At 44.0% G+C, this 24,505-nt stretch overlaps 3 protein-coding genes across 6 annotated transcripts in view; 2 read left to right on the forward strand and 1 right to left on the reverse strand.

Moving 5' to 3' along the window:
• Nucleotides 1-13,336, reverse strand: part of LEF1 (lymphoid enhancer binding factor 1) — a 120,340-nt gene extending 107,004 nt beyond the window's left edge. For 2 of the 4 annotated variants that reach the window (XM_023219913.1, XM_023219910.2), the window contains exons 1-3: nt 10,642-11,412; nt 9,442-9,508; nt 7,928-8,061 (exon numbers count right to left, since the gene is read on the reverse strand). In XM_023219913.1, the coding sequence (XP_023075681.1) occupies nt 7,928-8,061; nt 9,442-9,508; nt 10,642-10,650 (210 nt within the window). In that variant the 5' untranslated portion in view covers nt 10,651-11,412. Of the gene's footprint in view, nt 1-7,927; nt 8,062-9,441; nt 9,509-10,641; nt 11,413-11,934 lie in introns of those variants that run through there. The other 2 variants (XM_023219908.2, XM_023219909.2) reach the window with 2 other exon arrangements.
• Nucleotides 13,017-14,237, forward strand: LOC111547882. The gene is made up of 2 exons (XM_023219914.2): nt 13,017-13,287; nt 13,494-14,237. The coding sequence occupies exons 1-2, from the start codon at nt 13,017-13,019 to the stop codon at nt 13,619-13,621; spliced, it is 399 nt and encodes a 132-aa protein (XP_023075682.1). The 3' UTR covers nt 13,622-14,237.
• The window catches only part of LOC111547851, a 117,605-nt gene continuing 106,900 nt past the window's right edge, over nt 13,801-24,505 (forward strand). Inside the window, exons 1-4 of the mRNA XM_026455013.1 lie at nt 13,801-13,857; nt 15,953-16,091; nt 16,242-16,380; nt 17,814-17,914. Of these exons, the coding sequence (XP_026310798.1) occupies nt 13,801-13,857; nt 15,953-16,091; nt 16,242-16,380; nt 17,814-17,914 (436 nt within the window). The remainder of the gene's footprint in view (nt 13,858-15,952; nt 16,092-16,241; nt 16,381-17,813; nt 17,915-24,505) is intronic.

Raw genomic sequence — 24,505 nt, forward strand, 5'->3', positions numbered from 1 at the left:
CTCTAATTAAGGCTCAAAAATTTTGTTCACCACATTGCAAAAGGATAGAATCAATTTACAACACACAATGGCCTAGAATAGTCAGCACTGAGGTTGCCATGTGTATTTGAAAAGGACAGAACTTTTTAATATCTGAAAATACCTCGTGTTACTGAAAAAAAGTCCCTTCTATCAATAAAAATGAATGGAAAAGCATTAACCACATGATTCTGAAACATACTTGAAGATGGTTTTCCTTTTACTAGTACTGTTTCCATCTCAAGAATCCTTCTGAAAAAAGCATTTCTATCATCTCCATTTCTTCAATTAGGTTTCTAGGATCTAACTAAGAGATAAGTACTCCCTAAGATAAATCCTCATATGAGGGTCTACTCCCTTCTTTATTTATTCCAGTAGTGCACTCACCCAGCTGTTTTCAGGAGTTACCTGGAAACTCAATATTCCATATGGAGTAGGTTTGACTTCCTCATTAAAAACACTAGTCTAATGCTATTTTATTCACCGATGCAAAAAATAAGAGAAAAAGTAAAATAATCAAATACTAAGGATTACTTAGTAAACACTTTCAGGTTTTACTTTTCACACAGCATTTGGTTTCATAAAGACAGATCATTTGGAAATATCCAGAAAACACACGTGCAAAATTTCTTCTACATTCCTCATTAACTCAGCAAATTTACTGAGGTTTCTACTCTGTGCTAGGCTGACTGTAACTGTCATAATTCATCAGCAGTCCCTGAGTTTAAACTGGAGGACTGCTGATGATCAGCCCCCAGTTACTTTATGATGGCAACTGATCACTAGGTCATTAACTATCATCAATATTTTTTACAATTTTTACTGTTAGGTTTTCCAGGATTCAAAAAATTTATAAAAATATCTTAGTAAAAAGGCAAATATCACGTTATTGCTTATAAGTGTGAGCTAAATAATGTGGACATAGAGTGTCGAACAATAGACAGTAGAGACTCTGGAAGGGTGAGGGAGTAGGAGGGGGGTGGATGATGAGAAATTTCTTAATGGATACATTGTACGCTATTTGGATGATGGATACTATAAAAGCTCTGACTTCACCACTATGCAATCTATGTATGTAACAAAATTACACTTGTACTCCATAAACTTATACAAATAAAAGAAATATATCTTAGTAGGTCAAATTTTAAAATTTTGCTTTGGTTACTGTTTCATTCAGAAGCTGACAATAATAATAAAAGAAAATTAAAGCTACCCTAGAACCACTCTCATTTTTAGAAAGCCTACCTTTTTTTTTTTGTTAAGACCGAGTCTCACTGTCGCCCAGGCTGGAGTGCAATGGCCGGATCTCAGCTCACTGCAAGCTCCGCCTCCCGGGTTTACGCCATTCTCCTGCCTCAGCCTCCCGAGTAGAGTAGCTGGGACTACAGGCGCCAGCCACCTCGCCCGGCTAGCTTTTTGTATTTTTTAGTAGAGACGGGGTTTCACCATGTTAGCCAGGATGGTCTCGAACTCCTGACCTCATGATCCGCCTGTCTCGGCCTCCCAAAGTGCTGAGATTACAGGCTTGAGCCACCACACTCAGCCGAGAGCCTACCTTCTATCTACCTCTTCATTCTCTCTCTCTTGGCCTCCTGGGTTCAAGAGATTCTCCTGCCTCAGCCTCCTGAGTAGCTTGGCGCCCATCACCAAGTCCAGCTAATTTTTGTATTTATTAGTAGAGATGGGGTTCCACCATGTTGGTCAGGCTGGTCTCAAACTCCTGACCTCAGGTGATCCACCTGCCTCCAGTAATAGGCAACTTTTTACAAGTGAACATAACAATGGCTATAAATTACTATGATGAAGATCAAAATTTCACCTGCAAAACTGTCATCAAGTTCCACATAGGATTACGTGTGGGCATAGGTAGATACAACAGTCAAGAAATCCAGCTTTTTAAAGATTCTACTTGTCCCTAGTTAGCTGCAAAAATAAACCATATTTCTAGACATTCTGTGATGCAACCTGTCTGCTAGTCCTATTTCTCCTATAAATGGAAAAATGGGGTTGGCAACAAAACTCTTGTTTGCTCTGCACTGCCCTTACAATTTTCCCTATACAGATTGAAGGCATGTGAGTACCATCGCTCAGTGAGCTTTGTAAGTGATCTTGCAAGTGAATAATTTCAGCAGGTTTACAGGTTTAGCTAGAGTGGGTATTGTATACAAATGCACTCTTTTACAGAGACTTTATAATCCTCTACACAGCCACTGCTAACAGTCTGCAAATAGTCCCAGCTAGATTATCAGAATTTCTGAGTTAGAAATGCTTCCTGCTCCGGGTCCAGTCCTCTGCTCAACTCCCCACTCTTCACTTGGGTACAGTTTAACTCCCAATTCCCCCCCCCACCTCCACCCTCAGTCTTTGTTGTTGTACTCTAGGACATTTTAAGGCTTTCAGCTTCTCTGAAAGACTGAATCATTTATATCTCTAAAAGAGTTTATAGCAGAGTCTACAGTTCCTAGGCAGGGACTTCAAGATCATAATATTTAAAAAGTAATCATGAACCTAAAGTATGATTTTTAAAATTATCTGAATAAAATCCAATGGCTGCCTTTTCTAAATAAGTAAGGACATGAGAGGATAGCACAGAGCAGTATTAAGTCTCTTGATTACTACAGTATTAGCTTCCTACAGACTGGCTCAGCTCAGCACAATCACATAAGCAACAGCTTTAAAGAAGACAAGTTTTAAATGAACATTCCCTTAAAAAAAAAAAAAATAAAAGAGAGAAGAGAGATCTTTAGTCCCAGGACAGCAGCACCGACATCATGCTGAGCTCTACTTTTACCTGGGAATAAAACATACATGTTTTTCTGCTTGCCACAGACAGTGCTAGTGCTAGCATGTTTTCTCTTTAAGTTCCAAGTCTTTTACCAAAAATCAAAAGGAAATAAGCTTTATAAAATTCCAATCATGTCTATGATAAATAAATGAGGAACAAAAGGAGTCAAAAATGAAGTGATTTGATTGCTCAAAAATAATTCAGTCACAAAAACCCAAAATGGTTCTGCCTAAAGAACGTTTAAAAAAAAAAAAAAAAAAAAAAACACCTCACCCGCTACAAAACTGGTATTATAGCAAGTACTTGTGAGTCTACAAATTCAAGTCCAGAGGGTGCCATTTGTGAGACCCTATCTCTGTTCTGTTAAATGACGTAAGAGTCTCGGACCACAGGAAAGACTCGATCAAAACAATGAGGTTGATGAGAGCAAATTTAAGACCTGAATGGGGGTGGAAAAAATAATTCAAAAGCAAGATTTTTGCACATTGGCCCAATGGTCTCTTTTTTAGTGCGTGGTCTTTTTTTTTCAGACTATCTTTTGGGTTGTTCTCATGTCTTTATGAATGAAGAAGAAACTACTAGGGTCATTTCAAAAAAACTATCTGAGTAAGGACCAAGTATGTAAATGCAATATTAGCTCTGCAAGGGTTACATGTAGTATGGCTCCCTGGGACACTTAAATAAGCAAACTGGCCATAAGGTATTTGATGGGGGAATGACAAGAGCTCCCAATTATTCTGACTATGATCCTGTCCCAAACTGTAGCAATGCAATTAAGGAGGGATCAAACAGGAAACTTTGGGGGTTCTGAGGAATTTTCCCACACATTCTCCTGACATCTACATATACATTTGAGTTAGAATAATACACTTTCTAAAACTTATTCTCCACTTGAAGGGGAAAACTTAAAAAGCGCACAGCTTAAAATAGAAAAGTGAAAATTACAGGTAAGTCAAATGCAATAGCTTCTTGCAATAAAGTGAAAAGATACTCTACTTTAAAAATCTTGCATGAGATATAAGCCGTAGTCTCCGTCTATCCTTGAACATTATTTACGTGATTATTTTCATAGGTATCCAACAATGTCACATACAGTGGTATATTCAGAAGCTTACTGATTAGACAAGCCCAACTTAGTTCCTTAATTCCAGATGTGAACAATGACAAAATCAGATTTTAGCTGTTTATAAGCAAGTACAAATATGGAGGGTAAGACAAAGTTATAATAGGTATAATTCTGTTTAATAAATGGAGGGTAAGACAAAGTTATAATAGGTATAATTCTGTTTAATAAAAACCAAAGTGTTGATTCCCTTAAGGTAAAAGTCACAACAGAACTAAGTTATACAAGGTAATTAGAACTCATGGAACATTTTCATAGCAATTTCTACTTTAAAAAAATAAACAAATAAACATTTTAAAAGATAGCTGAAATGAGAACACCCCTATCTTTCCTTTCTCACCTAAAAATTGACTCTTAGAAAGATCACAAAAACCAAAAACAATGAAGTTTGCAGCGCTACACTGACCAGGTGTTATTGTGGTTTGGTGTGACTGAGCTGCAACGTTTGCTGCAGCTTCCTGCACTGTGTTGCTTTTCCCTCCCCAAGCATCTGAAGAGAAATGAGATGTTTCTTTTCTGAGGTGTTAAACATTTGGGTTGCATGCGGGACAAATGGAAGATTGACACCTAAGATGAATAACCACAGTGCATTAGGCCAGCGGGAACTTTCACTACATTAAAGCTAGCCAAGCTCATCATTCACACGGTGTTCAGGCACACAACTGCCAGAGCCAAACTAGGAATGTAAAGAACGATTTTCTTCTTTTAATACTTTACCATTGGCCTACAGGGATTTTCATAAATAAAGTTCAGAGAAAGAAAGGTTTGGGAGTATGCTTTTAATAAACTCTCCAGGGTCCTGGCTCTAAAATATTTAGCAGGCTTCTACATCTTCTCTTCACTCTCTGTGAAGAAGATCAACTCAAGCCAAGGTTTACTATGCCCTAAGAACTCACGCTGACACCAAATATGTCGTGATAGGTGCTTTCTTCTTAGATCCAACTTACCTGAACGAAGAATTCTTATTTAAAACTCTGTGAGAGACCCATTCATAAGACTTCTGGTATAGACACATTCATACCCCTAAGGATTCCAGTTCTAGAATGATGTAATTTGCCAATTAAAATTCCCCTTGAGAAGAAAAAAAGCTGAGTAGGTTAAAGTGGTTCTCCTGAACAGATAATACTGTATATTAGTCAAAGGTAAAATCTGTTCGAGCATACATACATTAGCGTTTGTCTAAAAAATAAGCAAAAGCATATGCACTTTTTATAATTAGATTCCAGCAGAAACATTTCTCTGCATGCCAGGTGGCCATAGCTGGTATCCTCTGGATTATCTGCAGTTACATACAAGCAGAAGACTACTTAGGGAAGGAGTGGTCAGGTCTCTCCCCCACCCCAGGTGTTTTTCCAGTCCTAACACTTTTGGGAAGCAGATGCAGTAAACAAGCAATTGTTTGTAATGCAAATTCAAGTAGCAGGATGCCAAGGGGATGCTCCCATCCTAAGCCCAAACACAAATGGTCACCATGCTCCTGACACCCTAGATGAAAATCTATCACTGTGGATGTTAGTGACACAAACACTCAGCCCTGCTAAGGACAGAGTTAAAGAGCAAGAAGGCAGAAGTGTGGTTAGGGGTGAAGAAGAACGGCTGTCTTCCGGTTAGTGTTTTTGATCTCAGACACATTAAAAACAGCTGTTAGGTATTAAAAACCAAAGATTGTAACTCACTTCGGTTGCACCCTAAAAAAAAAAAAAAATTTACATAGTCTTGTGGTTACAGCTGAAAAGCTTCTGGAATTGTGCAAACTGCAGAGTATCTCAAGAAAACATGCCTAAAATAAATACATCCTAATATGCAACAGAATAAAGCTAAGCAACAGATAACGGGGTAACTGTTTCCTGACCACACCCCTTTCTTACACTCTACCCAGACCAACATTTATTCTGGCCACAAATCTTTCCTAAACAATGAATGACTGTTTGATTCACTGACCTCAAAATTTTAATACACATACTAACAATAAATACCTTCCATCAAAAGATATTTTCTATCAAAATTTCAAAATGACTAGTATACTGGTAGATTGGGAGAAAAGACTGGAAACACAAGGCAGAATGCTGGCATAAAGAGGAAGACCAGCTTAATTTTCAATATTCTTAGGGATTATTTATAAATACCAATACATTTTCATTATACTGATTTTTAAAAATTACCATTTTGAAAGGAGAAGTGGAGAAGTAGCTGATCTTTTAAAGAAATAAATTCCACAAATGCTGTATACGCACAGCTGAAAAACATAAGGCTGTTTTGGTGGCTATTTTCTATTGTTACCAACACTGTACTTTGATTTGGCAAGATTATTTGTTATTCTCAAAATGATTTAACAGGCATCTTCAATTATTCCTTATCTAAAACACATTCTCCTTCCCTTCTCCACCCCCTCCAAAAAACAACAAAAAACCTTCCCAAATATTAAGGAGATATCTATATATTTGCAGGTTTTGTTCAAAAATTTAAAGTCTCCTACAACTTTTAAAACTCAAGCATTTATTTGAGGGGTCTCTAAATATTAAACTATTTTCACTTTTTTAAATTCCTTTTAAGGTAGGAAATTCATCCTCATTACACAGATATCTTTATCATTAAATACTTGAAAAGCCTTAAAATATGAAATACCTATTTCTTATAGCAACCATCACAAGATCTCCCTCAAGATTAGAACCCCAAGATCTCCACTTTAACTACTATATAAAAATTAGAAAAATCGTATTCCCTAGCTGAGAGATCAAATATCCTTTTGAACTTTATTGGAAAATAATTACAGTAACATCTAAATCACAGTGCTCAAAGTGATCATATTTGATATAAGTATCATTTCAACAATTGAAGATTACATGTAATGATAACCACAAATACTCTTGTTGATAACTGTTGATTTTGAGCCACTATTCTCTGCTACTTGGGTGAATCTTCTCACTCCCAGATTTTGTTCACTAAGGTCTTCCCAGATGTTTGTGACTGATTTTTTTCAGTTGGTAGAAACACTGGGCAAATAAGTCAAACACTATAGGTTCCATTTTACAATCCTAGATTTGACCTCCAGGGCTGTCAGTGAGACTGGAACCCTAATCCCCGAGACCCACACACATGTGTTTTTCATTGCGGTTACATGGTAAAGGGAGAGTGGGGCTGGAGAGAAGGTAAATATATTGATGGGTCAGTAAAAAATCCGTCACCACCGCCGGTGGGCTAATTCTAAGAGAGAACTCCATCACCAGCACATTTTACATCTACATACTACACAAGTTACCAGTTAGGTGTTTTCTCACTTAAATGAGGTTTCCACTTCCTAAGAGAAATATCATCAAATAAACCCGAAATTCTTTATAATGTTATGCATTTGCATAATGCAGTTATAATACCACTGCATTTTTAGAATTTTGAAAGTTAACTAAACCACAAGATTAAAAGAAAGGAACAACTTTCATTAGGGTTATCTTTGAGTGATGCTTTCTCTACAATTGACAATAAAGCAAAAATAACTCATCCTCACCAAACCGATCCTAAGGCAACACTGACTGATACAATAAAATAAGACACTGTTTTAAAAGCCAAAGTAACATAACAAACATTCAGCTCCAAATGAGCTAAAGTAAAGTAGTTCAGATTCTAGAATGCTAGTGGGCATTAAAAGCTATACAGTCCTTACTTAGCTGAGAAAATAAATCAGTTTCTTTTTCCTCTTATCACCATAGAAAGTACAATACTCATAAAATCATGGATTTGTTGATGTAACTTCACTTGATTTTATAACTTAACGATCTGTTACATATTTATTTTAATCAATAAGCCAAAAGCTAAAATTCCAAAGGCAAGACATCAAAGGTAGCACTATTTTAAGGTGGCCATTCCTCATAACAGCTCTTATTTAGCAATGACTAGTTATACATAATGAAAGCATTTCCAAAGAGTTTGGAAAAATAAACATTCTGCCAAAATACGAATCAATTTGCACTTCTGAACATAATTTGCAACATCAGCATGTTACTTACTGTTCTCGGGATGGGTGGAGAAAGAGATCCATTTGACATGTATGGGTCGTTATTCATATTTGGCATCATTATGTACCCGGAATAACTCGAGTAGGAGGGTCCCTTGTTGTAGAGGCCTCCATCTGGATGCTTTCCTGGGAGGATCCAAAGAACAATCAATGATGACTTCCCTTTTATATTACTGTATTTTTCATCTCAAAATCTAATAGTTCTAAGATAAATCAGATCTTACATAAAAGATTTGTTTACAAAATACTGTAACTGGATTATTATGCTCTATTTTAGATCGACAGTATTTATTCTCTTAAATAGCTTAGCAGCAAACCAGATGTTTTAAAAACATGTGGTTCAAACAGTTCTTCCACTATTGACTGATGTTTTTACAAAACTAAGTGTTATCCATCTAACTTAATTTGTTCTAACACTAACAAACTGGACTAAAAAATACAGAACACACACAAATCTAAAACTGTAATATAAATATATTAGGCCATCTAGCTACACACACACACAGATTTATACACGTGAAGTTATGTTTTGCCTTGTAGACAAACTCAAAAATTCTACCTATGCTTGTAGATTTCCAGAAAAATTCTAGATTCTACTGAAAGAGTCGTTATCTAGTATATAGGCAACTATCCAAATTTATAAAGGATTAACTCTGGGAGGTATATTTTATGTGCTACACTTAGATCATTTTGCCAAAAATTTCTGTTCAATATGTATATTTCTTCTTCTTAATCTGTGTAACTATTTTGTAGCTGAGGAAGAAGCCTAATATATAACTCTCTCCCCTGCTCCTGGTTAATATATTGTATGTAAAAACAGTTCATTTCAGTTAGGCCAATTGTTAAGTAATTAATGGAAAAGAGAAGGAAACCCTAAGGTGACCTGATTCGTTTAAAGTCACAAGGAATTCTCCTTAAGTCTAAATACATATGTATGTAATTTTAAAGTTTTTAGTAAGAATCAGAAATACGGAGAAAGTGTATCATCTCTGATATGCACATTCCTAATTACAAGTTTTATGTTTTTACAAGTTAGATTCTGCTCTGCTCATTTACTGACCGCCTTTTCACTGTAATAAGGAACAAGAAACAGCAATTTTGCAAGTGAAAATCCACTCAAAACTATTCTGGTTGGAAAATAAATCAATATATACTGTCATTTTTCTTAATAATATATTAAAAATACTAAAGATCTAAGCTAACTAGAACTTAAAGTAAGATGAGGAAGAGAAAAACTCATTATAGACATTCCCTCTTCCTCAAGGAATCTGGAACCCACCTGAAACCCAAAGGTCCCTAACTCATTCAAAAACACTTTTTAAATTACATAACATACATTAGAGGTAAGCCATAAGTTTCCTGTGTTTTCTTTACCATTTTATTAAAATAGTGGGAAGAGTCGACCTAGTCCCAGTTTCTTGAATCAAAAAATAACAAAACACACATATTTATACAAATTGCACACCTTATCTGCTAAAGTCAGAAGAAGTAGAATGGGTGTCTTACCGTCATCGGGGTGTTCTCTGGCCTTGTCGTGGTAGGGCTCCTGAGAGGTTTGTGCTTGTCTGGCCACCTAACATCATGAATCCCCACACCCAAAAGAAAGAAAATCACCTTAGAGTTTGTGACAATAATGAAACAATTGTGTGTGCACTGGTAATTCAAAGGAAGAGGTTTAGGGGCAACTCTGTTTTATTACTCTGAGAGACAGACATAGGCTAGTGTTTAGTACTGCAAAATCTTTTTCTTGTCAACATGTATTTTTGAGTGATTATTATCCACCCGAGACCAAAAACATATAAATAATAACAAAACCAATAAAAATAGTTAAATTTGAGAATGTTCCACATGCTGTTCTGACTGCTGTTTATTAAACCATATCAAGACTCCATGGATGCCTACTATTAAAGGAGTAGGAGTTAATGGGGTTGATGGTTTTGATAGCCTCTTCAACCATTGTTCACTTCAATCAGATCTGATTAAAAGAAGGCTGAAATATCATTTTGCAACTGAAAATGACATTTAAACATAAACAAGACAACCACTCAGATGAGGTCTTAAGGCAACTGCCCTGAGCGCAGCTTCAGTAGAAGCTCCACTCGAGCTTATAACCTACTATGGCTGGCTGAGCGCAGGCGTACAAAAATAGAACGATTCTGTGGTTAAAGGGAGGAAAATTAGAGAGTTGGGTTATAGACATCTAAAAAGTAGCCCAGTTGATATCAGTTTTGGTAATCACCATCCACCCAGACAGATTCAACCACGTGCAAATCAGTGGTATTACTCCTTCACCCTCAGGCCTCATGCCCACTTAACACCCAGCAAAGTGTAACGCTTTAACACCCGAGTGCTCGGATTCGAACGCAGCGTCCTTCACCCAGACCAGAAAAGTGGGGAGAATATGAAGTGGGTGGCAAAATTATCTACGGACTAAGGCAGGACTAGCAAAATGGGTAGAAAGAGAGGCTGCTCTACAAATAGGAGAGTTTGGCAAAAAGCCTGTGTTTTGGATGTTGTTTGGTTCTCGGCACGTGTGTCCTCCCTTTGACCTCCTTTTCCTAGCACACACAATAGTCACAAATCTTTTACGCGGGGTTAGGTGCACCCTACTCCCGCCTCCATCCCGCTCAAACTGGATTCAACGGGTAAAGAACACCCTTCTGTTCTCTGAACGCAGGCCCCCAGCCTTTCAAAATGCGTACTCACCTCTGCCATTGGGATAGAGAAGGCAGATCTGAGGTGTTCTTAAACGCGCTGTTTAAAACCCAAAATGTCCCCGCCCTCAAAACCACACACTTTCTTTTTGGGGGTAGAAAAATGCCATTTAAGGAAAAAAAAAAAAAAAAGGTATATCCTTCAAGTTTCTTTGGAGGGAAAAGGCGTTGGTTAAATCATTCAGGTGTCAGGACTTTTCTACCGGATTTCCTCCAGAGAAAGGTTTCCCAGTTGTGGAACAAGGGTTACCAGTGGAGTGTCGGGTATCAGGGTCCATCCGCCCCCTACCAGCTCTGGACTAGGCTTCAAACAGCCCTCCAGCGCGGCCCCGCTCCGCGCTTTCTCCAGCCAGCACCCACGTGTCTCTATTTACTCTACTCAGGTTACCAGCTCTATTGCCCGCAGCGGGCCAGAAGACCCGCGCCTTCCGCCCTGCCGGACTAGTGCCCGGCTTCCGCCACTTCTCTGCCTTTCTTTTGCATAGATTTAAGGCCTGATCCGGTCCCAAACCCCAAATAAAAGTTGTGGGTTTGTTTCCAAGTGATGGCGGTTGGAGAAAACTAGAGTTGGGGGTGGTACAGCTTGGGGTGGCTCGGCTCAGCGCACCCACAGCTCCCAGCTGCCAGCCCAGGCTCTGGGGCCGCAGGGACTGAACCCCGCACCGCCCCCGCAGCCCCGGCGCGCGCCCCCTTGGCCGGCCGGCTCCCTGCGGCCCGTCTCGGTGGTGGTAGGGACGGCCCCGCCTGCCCCAGCCCACGCCCGCCTCCCCTTCCTCCTGCCTGTGGCTCTGCTTGTCTCCACCTAAGCCTCTGGTGGTTTAACGCACTTTTGCAGAGACATCTACCAAAAGATAGCGGGTGCACTTTGTTTTCCGTCCCACGGAAGAATTTCTCAGTAGCGTTATTCAGCCATACTCGCTTTTAAAGCCTGGCACTCCTCAGCCCAACAAAAAGACCGAAGGCGAAACATTGTGGGTTAAAGGCACGTTTTCCTGCCCGCGAACCAACCGTTCAGCCACCGAACCCCCTAAACTGATCCAGTTGGAATAAGTTTCCCTGCCCCTCTACCTCCCATTCTACACACACACACACACACACACACACACACACACACACACATATGCAATGCGGACCGGGGCCCCAGCTACGCACACACCCCAAAACAAACGAGGGATCTACTCGGGACCCTCGGCCGGGCGGCCGGGCGCCTTCCCTCCCTTCCTCCCTCTCTGCGTTTCCCAGGGACCCGCCACGCCTCTCGGAACTGGGGCAGCGGCCCGCTCACCTCGTGTCCGTTGCTGGCCGGGATGATTTCAGACTCGTTCACCAAGGAGGACTTGATGTCAGCTAAATCGCCTTCCTCTTCAGGGTGACTGATCTCGGCGAAGATCTTTTCCTTCTGAGGATCGCCCTCGTCCTTGAAGGGGATCATCTCGTCAGTGGCGCAGAGTTCCGGGTCCCCCCCGCCGCCGCCACCTCCTCCGGAGAGTTGGGGCATCCCGGCGGCTCTGTAATCTCCGCTCCGCTGTGGGAGCACCCGCGGCAACAGCAGAAAAGACAGAGGGGACAACTCAAGGGTGGGGGAGGAAAGGAGAGTTGGAAGGGTTCGTGCAGGAGGACAGCAGGCGGAAGCGGGGCGGGTGAGCGCGGGGCCGCCGGCCGGCAACCGGAGCAGCTGCCGCGGCGCCCGGATCCCGGCGGCCGCCGCGCTTTCCCGCTTCGCGGAGACCGACGCCGGCGCCCGCCCCCGAGGCCGAAGGGCACTGGGCGGCAAGGGCCGCGGTAGCTGGCGCCTCCGGGGGCGTCTGCGCGGCGCGCGCTAGGCGAGGCTGCCCCGGCGGCCACCCCACGCCCCCCGCGTCGCCGGGATTTGCGCGCGGAGGACGCTGGTTCTGGAGGGAACACCACTCTTCAAAGTGCAGAGGAGGGTCCGGCGGCGCGTCTCCGCGGACACCCTCTCCACTGTAGTTACCCCAGATGCCGACTTAGTAGTTTTTTTGCCGAGAAAAGAGAGGGGGTCTGGGCAAAAAGCCCCCGTTTGCCCCAGCAAAGAACGTGCAAGGATCAGAAGATAACGAAACGTCCACTTCCTGAAGGGTGGGGAAAAAAGGAAAAGAAAAAAGAGCCACCCACGCTGGAGATGTCCGTTTTAGAGCTTCTTATTTTCTTCCCTTTCGCTTCGGTTTTCCTTCTCGAGGCTCATTTAATCTGCTAGAGAAGGAGGAGGAGGAGAAGGTGGGGGCCGAGGAGGCGGGGAAGAGAAAGAGAAGTTTGCCAAGAATAAAGTTTTTGCCGGCAAGCGCGGGGACTCCGCACTGGAGGGCACGGCGGAGTCTCGGGGAGTCACAGCAGGGACCTCGGGCCCAAATGCTTCTGCCCGGAGCTCGAGCCGACACACACACTCAGCCCGACCCCTCTTTGTTCCCGGCTCGAGTTTCTCAGCTTGGCTCGCCGGCTCGCCGATCTGCACGCCTCCTCCGGCCAGCTCTGTCAAAGCAAAGAGCTGCGCCCCTTGGGTTCGCCCAGCCGAGGGGAGGGGACGCCCCGAGCTTGGCCGCGTGCGAGGCTCCGGGCGCGTCCTGGTTCCTCGGCCCGAGAGCGCGCAGCCCGGGTCCCTCCTCCGCGCCCTGCCCCGCAGGTGAGCTGCTGCGCCTCCCCACTGCTTCTCCTCCTCCCGCGCCTAGCCGGCGCTGTAAAGCTACCCACTTGCGTCGCTTCTCCTCCCTCTCCCCTCCCCCGCCTCCAGCTCTCCTTGGCTGCCCGCTGGAGGGGAGGCGGGGGGTGAGGGGGAGTCGGCGAGAAGGAGGTGGTGATTGAGGGTTTTTTTTCTTTTTCTTTTCCCAGATCCTGTAGGAGGAGTATTGGTTTTGGGGTGTGTGAGTGTGTGTGTGCGCGCGCGCCTGGAGGGAAGGATCAGGCAACTTGGCGAGAGAAGGAATGACCAGGCGCTGCTTATAACCCACCGAGAGTAACGCTTTGCCCGCGTGAAATTGACAAGAAACATTGCCGCAATGGCTTGACTTCATCATCTAAGTATCTATTTTCTTGGCCCCCACCCACCCACCCACCCACTCCTTTTCCTCTGCCAGTCTCTCCCCTACCTCCTTGACGCCTCCCACTCTCCCTCCCTCGCTCTGGCCGGGGGAGGAAGATGAAAGAGAAAGCCGCCGCCGCTGTGATCGACACCACATTGATAGATGCTCTGACAGTGGGGAGAGGCGGGAATTTGGGACTGAGAAAAGAAGGAAAAGGGGAAAATATAACAGACATTGCTCAACTATTAAGAGAGAACAGAAGGACAAGGAAAAGAGAGTTGTGGCTTTTCCGAATATAATACCACACACACGCTCTTTGGAGACAAGGGAACACGCTAGTGAAAATAAAATCTCCAGGCTTACCGAGAAAAAAATATGACAAGGAAGAAGGAACTGAAGATTAGATTTTAATTATTGCTTTTTAAACAATATCTCTTTCATTCTGTCCTCACCACGGGATGTACGGAGAGTTGTGCTAGGTCTCTCGTGGGTTTTCAGAGACATACACCGCAGTGTGTGGGAACTTCATCGAGAATGAAAAGATAATCCAAGAAGGGGGAAGAGAAGGCAAAGGACTCAGGAGAGCAAAGCCAGAAGAGGGAGGGAGGACGGGGTAGTCCCTGGCACCTTGGACTGCGAGCTGAAAGGAACCCTTGAAGATGCAAATCCGAATACAAACCTCAAAAATTCCTCAGTCTCCACTGTGTCTTTGATGCATTTTGTACAAAGACAGGAGTATTCAGGAGATACTTTGTGAAAGTTACAGCAGAAGGGAAGCTGAAGTTTGAAAACACATTACATTTTGTCCCTTGGTTCTCAAACCCCCTCTGTTAAAAATCTAGGCAAAATTATTATATCCAATACAGTAGCCATCTGTAAAACTTCAGAACAGTAAACAAAGGACATAAAGAAATGTATCTTCATCTCCCTTAAATTTAAAATAAGGAAAACCCTACAGAATCAGATTTTGCTCCGTTATATAGGAATGGTCTAGCAAAGATTCCTCTTCTTTCCCTAAAGGTGAAATTTCAGGCTGCTGAACATTGAATGGGTAAAGATTTTAACAATGCTGTATCTAAGTGAGCACTTAAAACTTCATCTACTAATAACTACTACTTCTTGGGAATGAGAATTTACTAGGAAGCAATTTTTAAAACTTTACGAAGGATCCAGTTGGTCCCTAGAATATGGCCAGTAGTCACATGTAAATTCCATCTGGGAGATTGGGTCAAAATTAAGGGGTTGGTGAAGGAATCCAGGAAAAGTAAAACATCAAATCCACTTTTAATAGCTGACAATGCTATGCCTCAAGAGAAGAAAAGGAGTATATTCTGCTACAGTGTTTGAGAAACCCAATTTTTGTTTTTGGATGATGGTGGTATGTCACTTTCCTTAAAGTTATGCACCAGTGTGAGTGAGTGCCCCAGAGAGGTGAACATATAGCTGTGTCAGACATTTATAGCCCCATTCTTAAAAGTCATATGGGTAAATAAAGTCAAAAGTCCTCCCATAACTGCACCAATTTGACCAATAGGAAAACAACTAGAAAATGCAGTTTCACCAAAGCAGAGTAGAGGTTCCTTTTCATCAAACCCTCAGGAGGGGGAGGGAGGAACACAGAATGGCTAGGGGGTAGTTTCTGGAAGCCAAAGAGAGATTAAATGATGACTCTTACATCCCCCCCGCTGTTTAAGTGCTGAAACTAATTCAGATGCCACTTTCTCTTTTATGTTAGTTAACTCGCTGGATTCCCCGAGTCATTTGGAGCCTATGCTCCAGGTTTCCTGGAGGTTAGAAGCTTAAGAAGATGCGAATTTTTAGAATAGTGGAAACTGTTTACTTGAAGGGCCAAGGGTAGGTGGCTGCGTTTGGTATTTTACTGTGACCCTGTCCATTGAAAACATTGTTTCTAACGAAATAACCCAGCACCTTGCTCTATTTGCGTGGCTGTTTTCCTTACAGTGGTGTAACTGGTGTTAGCTGATTGTCTTTAGGATTGTTGTAAATCTTCTGATGAGCAGCACTTAGAAGGGGCTTTAGTAAAATCCATGCGCCCCAAATTTGTAAAGCTTCGTTTGGGAGAGAGGTTGACACTTCCACGTGAAGTCTTTCTTTTGGAAAAAGCAGGAGGACGCAGGAGGGGCGAAGTAACCCGGGGAAGACGTTCTTCCCCCTCCCTTACGGATTCAGTGTAGTTTCTGGCATAGGCAATTCTGTCACCGGGCGGTCTTTTCTAATTCGTGTGGGGGCTGGTATTAACATAAACAGCCGCCTCTTCGGGTGCGAGTGGGATCCCAGGTCCGGGATGTGGTGGGTGCGGTGCGGGAGAGGCACCCACCGCCCGCCGCCCCCTTCACTCGGATGTTAGAGGCAAGTTGTTCGTGTGAACTCGAGCGAACGACTGGAGGTTGGCTGTTGTAGGTTCACTCCTTCAGGATGTGGGTTTCAGGGGGCGTTTTGATGTGATTTAATTCCGACCGTGAAAACAATTGCTAGGGGCTGGCTGGATTGCTGCTGGTTTTTCCCCTCCTGGTGGCTTTGCTTGGTTTGGGTTTAGTTTGGGAGCAAACTTGTTTTATATCAACACTTCCTTCTACATCGGGCGCCGTCGCTTCAACTGTGCGTGGGGGGCGACGCGCCCACCCCGCACAAGAACAGAGGAGCCGGGGAGAAGAGACGGCCTCGCTGCCCACGGGGTAAGCGGAGCCCAGTCAAGCTCGGGAGCGGGCAGCAGAGCCAGAGGAGTGACCCCCACTCACACCAGAAAACCCCTGCCCCCGGCGATTTTGTTGCCAACTCGAGTCGGCTACAGACAGGCCAGTGAGTCCTTAATTACAAGGACGAGAGAAAAGCACGGTGCCCCTCGAGTCCTCTCCGCCCCCTCGGTCCTAACCCCCGCCCAGGCTCCAGGTCTTCCCCTTTGTGTGGCCTGGACTCTCTCCCAGCTACAACTTTGGTGGGATCCCAAAGGAAGGAGGTGGCGGGGCCTACGGAAGAGGATACTCAGGAGCCGAGGAGAAGGGCTAGAAAACGAATAATGTGACTCCAGAGGCGGAACTCCGACCCCCTCGAATTCCCACCCCGTCTTCGCCTGGAGACGAAAAGCTGTGGGCATCTTCAGTATAACTGACTTCGTGGAAAAGGAGAGAAGGGGGGCGAGGGAAATGGCAGTTTGTGTCCCAGGGGTTCTTCCGCTTCTTCTTGCCGCCTCCTAAAGACAGACAAACTCAACCCCCCACCCTCCGGGGTATCAGGGAACTCGTGGGACCGTGAAAAAGTCGTTCCCAAATCCGGCCGCCTGCGGACGTCGGGCTTCCGCGGGGCCGGCGCCCGTTGGCGTCTGCAGCTCGCCGCAGCCTCGCGGGGCTCGAGCGAGCGGGGTCCGCCACCCCTCCCGCCCTCCTGCGGCTTTCCCCGCGCTGGGCCAATGCAGGCCGAGCCCCGCGTCCCTGCCTCGCTGGGTGGGGGTCCCGGGCGCGGCTGTCCAGAGGGCCGCCTCGTCCCGCGGGCAAGGGGCGCAACCCACCCCGCTCTCCAGGCCGCCCCTCTGCCAGCTGGGAGGCGAGGGTACACGTCCTAAGACTCCCCAAGAGGGAGTGGAATCACGCCGGTAGGAGAGCGCACGGGAACCAGGAACGCGAGGCAGGCACAGGAGAGCCGAATGAGCCAGACAGGGCCCGGCCACGCGCCCTCGTCACTCGGCTGCTCTCCGCGACGGGAACCCGGGCTCCCACGCATGGGGAATGCCTAGAATGGAGCTGGAATGAAGGTGGGAGCTGGAGTCATTTTGCGGGCCACAGGACTGCTCATTTCGTGGGCAGGACGGCACATTCTTGTCCCTCCTTTCTGAAAAACTTTTCTCAGGCGCCTGAACTTGGCATGGGGACCGGCCTCGGAAGGCCGGCGGGTAGCACAGCCGCGGCGTCCAGCCCTGGGCCCTCCTCGCCCCGGCCCTCCTTGTCCCCCGGCCCGCCCCCCCGGGTCGGGGACGCGCGCGGAAAGGCCGCCCGCGCGCGCGAGTCGCGCTTTATATCGGCTGAGGGCGGCGCCTGCGCAGGGCCCAGCGCGGCGGCGCGGCCTTTGAAGTCGCGGCGGCTGCCGCTTTCATCCTTTCTTTTTTCCCTCGCAGGCCCCTTTGTGTGACTAAATTTGGCAAGAATATGGATCCGAGCCAGTCTTTCCACGTGTGCTCCCAGCTCCCAGCTGAGAAGGCCAAGGGTTCTCTTCCGGGTAAGGAGACAGGGAGAAAGATCAAAGAGTTTGGGGAGCTGGATCTGAAATGTGAATTGAAAATAAAAATCAAGCCTGGACACATTCCAGTTTCTAAAGCAAAACCAACCCTCAGCAGAGGCCGGCTCTCTATATAGCTCTCTTTCTTTCTCTCTCTGCTCCCTTTGCCTCTTTCTGTGACCATTCTTGAGCGCATGGAATAAAATAAAGAGAACATAGGGAAACAGTTTCTCTATATTTCGTTTTGGAGTACTTTTATTAGGGAAAATGTCTTCTTCATAATTACTGGTATGTGAAGCCGAATTTCTTCAGTCGTAAATATTGTCTTATTTCAGCACGCTTCGCACTTTCTTCTGCGGCCACATTTGGGAAGAGAACGTTGACCCAACACGTGTGGATATGTTCGTTGTGTATAGTGGTCCTTTTTTTCTACACATGATATGGTGCACCGTATAGTTTTCTTTCACAGAAGTTAGATTCTGGAAAACCAATGTTAATATTTTTATCAAAGTACTCACTATCACAGTTGATCCCTATAATTTGAAACCCTCTCGTTGATAGACTGCAGAGATCTTTTCTTAGAGGCCACTCAATCAGAAACCTTTGTGTTTTTAAGGTTAAAGAACTATAGGTCCCTTCACTTCTGTTGTTATGGAAGTAACTAAAATAAAGAGACAGCTTTGAAATACTGTGATGCGAAAAGTCAGAAATCCTGGGTTGGAGATGGGCCCTGCCACTCCCTCTCATGCCATTGGTGACCTCAGGCAAGCCATTTAACCTCTCCCAGAGTCCGTTTCCTCCTGAAAAATGGATATAATAATACCGTACTATTAAGTGAGATAATGCATGTGAAAGTATGTACAAATGTAAGGTATTATCAGTCCATGAAGCAAAGATGATCCTTTTAAGGGGACCTGTTAAGTTGCAAAATCAAAAACTTCTGAAGGCCTAGGAACCCTTACCACAGGAGCAAATGGGGACAGTGTTACACTCTCGTGTCCACGCTATGACCATCTCCACACCTCCATCAGTTGTGTTACAAAGGCCATTGAAACGGTTGTTACCCCCCAAGTGAGTGTGATGAGAGAACATTTTAAGAACAGGATGAATATGCCTTAACTCGTGTTTATGTTGAGCTCTTAATGAATTCATAAATGAATGAAGAAAATAACACCGAAAACAGTACCTTTTTGTGAGACATTTAACACACATTACAGCAGCTCTAAAAACAGTCTTAGTATAATGGCCTGAGAAAGTAGTAATGTTTATGTGGATAAAATACCCCCAACAACAGTTGTAAGGACTCAGAGGTGGGGAGAGTGACTAGAAAGGTATATAAAGGTTGTTTCTTGGGACTGTGTAAGTGCCACCAAAATTTATGTTTTAAAATAGAAAGTGATTATGTATCCCAGGCAGAGGTATCTCGAGTTTACAATGCAGTGAAGATTATTGATAGGGCTGACTGTGAAGTAACAGGAGTACCACAGGTGTAGTACATAGGGCATTTAGCTGAATGCACTTCAGTGTGATCCTTTCTAACCTAAGGTAACGCCACCAAGGGAGCCATTTCCTAGGCTCATTGGGAGCCATTTTCCAATATAAGCTTTTCAGTGTGAACTGTGTACAAAGTCGATGAAAGCAGCAGGGCTGGGGGGTGGGTGGGGTTCCAGGGTTCCTAGGTCCCTTTGGCATGGCCCAAGGCTGCCTAGGGTGCAGACTCCTCCTGAGATGCTCCATCTCCTTCAATTGCCTCTGCCAGCAGCAACCCTCAGCCTTTGCCAATTGTGTGGAAGGGACTCTATAGCAATTTTTATTGGCACTTAGAAAGCACCTTCTATTTTCAATGTACCTTTCCCCCAAATGTCCCAAATTAAAAGTGGATGCTGATCAAGTTCACTGGTCAACTTCGATTCTTCCTTTCCCTTTTCTTTACAGATGCAACCTTTTTGAAATTTATTTCTGGCCAAAAGAGGAACATAGATCAAGGATTCTATCTTGCTTTTGTGGGGCAATGGCGAGACCCTGAAAACAAGGAAAACCTGGGGCCTTCTATAAGAAACTCCCTGAAAGGGGAGGCACGGCCAAGGAATTTACTTATTTTTATAAATCTCTTTCCTGATGGATATGGTCATGGATGTGTTTTTGAATTGTGGTAAATGCACCTCATAAAATGGATGGACTGGGGCTGTATTCTCAGGCTTCCTGGGCTCCGTTGGCATTGGGCAAGCATATAATCCCTGGTTTGAGGCTAGAAGCCAAAGCCACAACCTTCTTGCAGTACCAACTGAGCCATTGGGAGATTAATGCAGAGCAAGGTCATTAGTCTCATTGTTTATCCAGTTACTAGCCGCACAGATTTCTGTAAATTTCAGCTACAGTGGTTGCAGCCTGCCTTTGATGTGTGTAATCTGTACATTTTAGTGCTCCAGGAAAGTGCCTGATTGACAAGATCTACATCCAATGCCCAGAAAACACATCCTGCACAGGCACAGTGAAGCCTAGAGTTGAACAATTTTCCAGTGAGTTCCATCAAAGTAAATAAACCAACCTAGAGGGTCAGGATTGAGCCTCCTTTTTTCATGACATGGCTTTTGAGTGTCCTTGGGAATGGTCTGTATTTGTTTTCATTTGAAACTGGGTAACTGCTTTAAATCGTTATTTACCTCTCAGAGGAAGAACTTGGCCTGTATGACATTTGACCTTGAGGATGCTTTCTGTTTTAAAGTACTTCTGTCCATAAAAACAGACTCCTTGAGTGAGGTTACCCATACTCATATATACATTTATCCAAGACATGGCCAATTTCTAGTTCCTTCCTTAACTATGTCTTGCTTGTATGGCTATGCTTAAACTCAGAATTAACAATAACGGGAGTGAATTCAGATGGTAGAGAGAGCCAGTGCAAATAGTTTAGGCTACAAAATTGTCATCTGGTTCCACCAAACACTTTTCTTTGGCAGAAAAGAAAAGCTGATTTGCCTTATCTGAATTTGACTTAAAGGTCCTACAATCCCGCTGTGCCAATTAACGGATCTCAAGTCCACTTCCCTTAGGTTAAATTGGCAGAAAGCAAGGGACAGAGATAAACTACTATCCTATGAGGTTAGATGGTAATTTTTGACTGCCAGTTCTGATAACCACCAACTCCCAAATATATTTTGAAATGTATTTGAATTACCCAGATATTTGATTTTTGCAGTTCAAATTACTGGGATAATTTTTACATTGTTTTACTTTGTATCTTACAGTGGCTAAGTCAGACAGACCTTGTTGAAGCTCTAGCTCTCTCACTGTTAGCCCTCTCTGTCCTGCACCTTTGCAGTTGCCTCCTAACGAGTATCTGGCTTTCTCTTCTTTTTTTTTTTTTTTTTTTTTTTTTTGAGACAGTCTCCCATTGTTGCCCAGGCTGGACTGCGGTGGTGTGAACTCAGCTCACTGCAACCTCTGCCTGCCAGGTTCAAGTGATTCTCGTGCCTCAGCCTCCTGAGTCATTGGGACTACAGGTGTGCACCATGACACTCGGCTTTTTGTATTTTTAGTAGAGACAGGGTTTTGCCATGTTGGCCAGGCTGGTGAACTCCTGATCTCAAACAATCCACCCGCCTTGACCTCTCAAAGTGCTCTGGCGTCTATTCTTGCTGGGTTCCAAGCATGCCCCACAATAGTCCATGCCTCATAGAGCAGCCAAAGTCATCCTTCAACATTTCCTACTTGTGGCTTCCAAGTCCCTACGTAAACTGTTTCCTGGCTTCCTCTTGCTTACTGCTCTCTAGCACCACTGACTCTCCAACTGTTCCTTCAGAGTGCAAAACATACACACACACGTACACCCCCCCCCCCCCCACACACACACACTATACACCTCAGTCCTTGTTCCCTCTTCCCAGAAGCTCCTGGCCAGGTAGATGTTCACAGGGCTCACTGCCTGACTTCATTCAGGTTCTGCTTAGATAGCCCCTTCTTAGAGTTTGTTATCTTAAAAAATAGCCATCCCCCCAAACCTTCTGCCTTCATTCCAATTCCAGTCACCCTCCATTTTTTTAATGGACTTCATCTTCTTTTACTGTCACTGCCTGGCCTATTTTTTATACTTACTTACTATACTTATTAGCTTTCTCTCCCACTGGTTCATAAGTTCCATGAGGGTAGGGACTTTGCTTTGTTTTATCCTCACTGCCTGTGGCAGCTCTTGGTGCATAGAAAATACAAGGTGTGTAGAAGAATAAATTAATACGCCTTTGACAACCTCAGGTTTCTTATCTGGAATACCTCCCTTATGGAAGATTACAAATAGTTGATATAAAACTACCTGGCATACAGTAGATACACTCAGTAGGTGATACTATAATTATGTAGATCAGCACTGCCAAATGAAATATAATGCAAGTCACATATGTAATTTTATTTAACCCAGATGTTGAAATTATTACCATTTTAATATATAATCATTATTAAAACTTACTAATGAAAGATTTTACGTTCTTTTTCCATATTAAGTCTTTGAAATCCAGTGCAGTTTACTTACAGCACTGTTCAGCTCTTTTTTTTTTTTTTTTTTTTTGAGACAGAGTCTCACTCTCTACCCCCGCTGGGGGGCGGTGGCGCCATCTCAGCTCACTGCAAGCTCCGCCTCCCGGATTCATGCCATTCTCCTGCCTCAGCCTCCCAAGTAGCTGGGACTACAGGCACCCGCCACCGTGCCTGGCTAATTTGTTTTGTATTTTTAGTAGAGACGGGGTTTCACCATGTTAGCCAGGATGGCTTCGATCTCCTGACCTCGTGATCCGCCCACCTTGGCCTCCCAAAGTGCTGGTATTACAAGCGTGAGCCACCGCCCAGCAACTTACAGCACGATTCAGTTCTAACTGGCCACATTTTGAGTGCTTGAGTATAGCTAGAGGCTACTGTATGCAGTTAGTCAACTCTTTAATGACAAGTCTTTGTCAGATTCATCTTTGTAACCCCCATACTGCCTTACACATTTCCCTCAAAACAGTAGGTGATCAAAAATGTATCAATATCATAACAATATATTGTTATATACTATTTTTCATGGCAAATTCAGACTTTCAACTTATTGGAGGGTGAAATAAGTCTTGGTGAAGTAGCTTGAGATTATAATCATTTTAAGTATATTTTAACAGTGCGTTGCCCGTAACAGAGGTGTGCAATGAATAGTTGTCGTTCTCATGTGTTGCTGAGTTAAGTACTTTTCTACATTATAAATAATAAATTTATCATTGAACTTCAGGAAATACATAAGTTGAAGGAAATTTCTGTATCATATTCTCTAGAATAACTTTCTCCTCCCTGTAAAACTGCCAAACCTGTAGTTCTGTAAGAGTCATCCAGGATCAAAGGTTTCTCCAGAGATGTATACCATGGAGAGTGCCTACTCCCACTGCAGATTTCATTTTCAGGTACAATTCCTGAACTGCTTCTTGGTACACATGCGCCGGATATAATGGCAAGTCTATTCTGTCCTATACCTTGAGTTTTCACTGAAATGCTTTAATAAGGCATTAGCCTTAGGCCTAGCAAATGCTTTTAGTTGCAAAAATCATCCCTCTCCATTTCAGAGATTTAAACCTGATGCAATAAGAGGAGAAAGATGAACAAAAGAGCAAGGTCATTTTCTGGAAGAAATGGGTAAAGACTCTTTTGTTGAGAGATGTACCTCTAAAGCCTTGATGTGTTTTTATGGAAGAGAAGTATTACATAAACATACTATCCTTTACTGTGACTTTAAAAATGACCCATAGGCCAGGCACAGTGGCTCACACCTGTAATCCCAGCATTTTGGGAGGCCAAGGCAGGAGGATCACCTGAGGTCAGGAGTTCGAGACCAGCCTGGCCCACATGATGAAACCCTGTCTCTACTGAAAATACAAAAATTAACTGGTCGTGGTGGTGGGCGCCTGTAATCTCAGCTACTCAGGAGGCTGAGGCAGGAGAATTGCTTGAACCCAGGAGGAGGAGGTTGCAGTGAACTGAGATCGTGCCATTGCACTGCAGCCTGGGTGACAAGAGCAAAACTCCATCTCAAGAAAAAAAATAAAAATAAAAATGAGCCGTAGATTTTCATCGAAGTACAGAGAGTAGGCTGGGCACAATGGTTCACACCTCTCATCCCAGCACTTTGGAATCAAGGCAAGAGGATTGCTTGAAGCCAGGAATTCAAGACCAGCCTGGCCAACATAGCAAGACCCCATCTCTACAAATAAAATAAATTAGCTGGATGTGGTGGTGTGTGCCAGTAGTTCCAGCTAGTCAGGAGGCTTAAGGCAAGAAGAGCACTTGAGCCCAGGAGTTTGAGACTTCAGTGAGCTGTAATCATGCCACTGCACTCTTGCCTGGGCATCAGAGTGAGATCCTACCTCAAGAAAAAGAAGAAAGAAGGAGAAGAAAAGAAGGAGGAAGAGAAGAGGGAGAAGAAGAAGAGGAGGAGAAGAGGAAGAAGAAGAAAGAGTTGGAGGAGGAGGAGGAGGAGGAGGGAAAAGAAGGAAGAAGAAGGAGAAAAAAGAGGAAGAGGAGAAGAGGAAGAAAAAGAGGAGGGAAGAGAAGAAGGAGAAAAAGGAAGAAAAGAGGAAA

The sequence above is a fragment of the Piliocolobus tephrosceles genome, chromosome 3 (assembly GCF_002776525.5).
Source record: "Piliocolobus tephrosceles isolate RC106 chromosome 3, ASM277652v3, whole genome shotgun sequence".
Taxonomy (NCBI): Eukaryota; Metazoa; Chordata; class Mammalia; order Primates; family Cercopithecidae; genus Piliocolobus; species Piliocolobus tephrosceles.

What these genes read in the sequence shown, in the direction of transcription:
- LOC111547882 (XM_023219914.2), top strand. Translation starts at nt 13,017, where the DNA reads ATGCTTCTGCCCGGAGCTCGAGCCGACACACACACTCAGCCCGACCCC. An exon ending in CTCCGCGCCCTGCCCCGCAG is followed by an intron (nt 13,288 to 13,493) that starts GTGAGCTGCTGC and finishes TTCTTTTCCCAG; the next exon opens with ATCCTGTAGGAGGAGTATTG.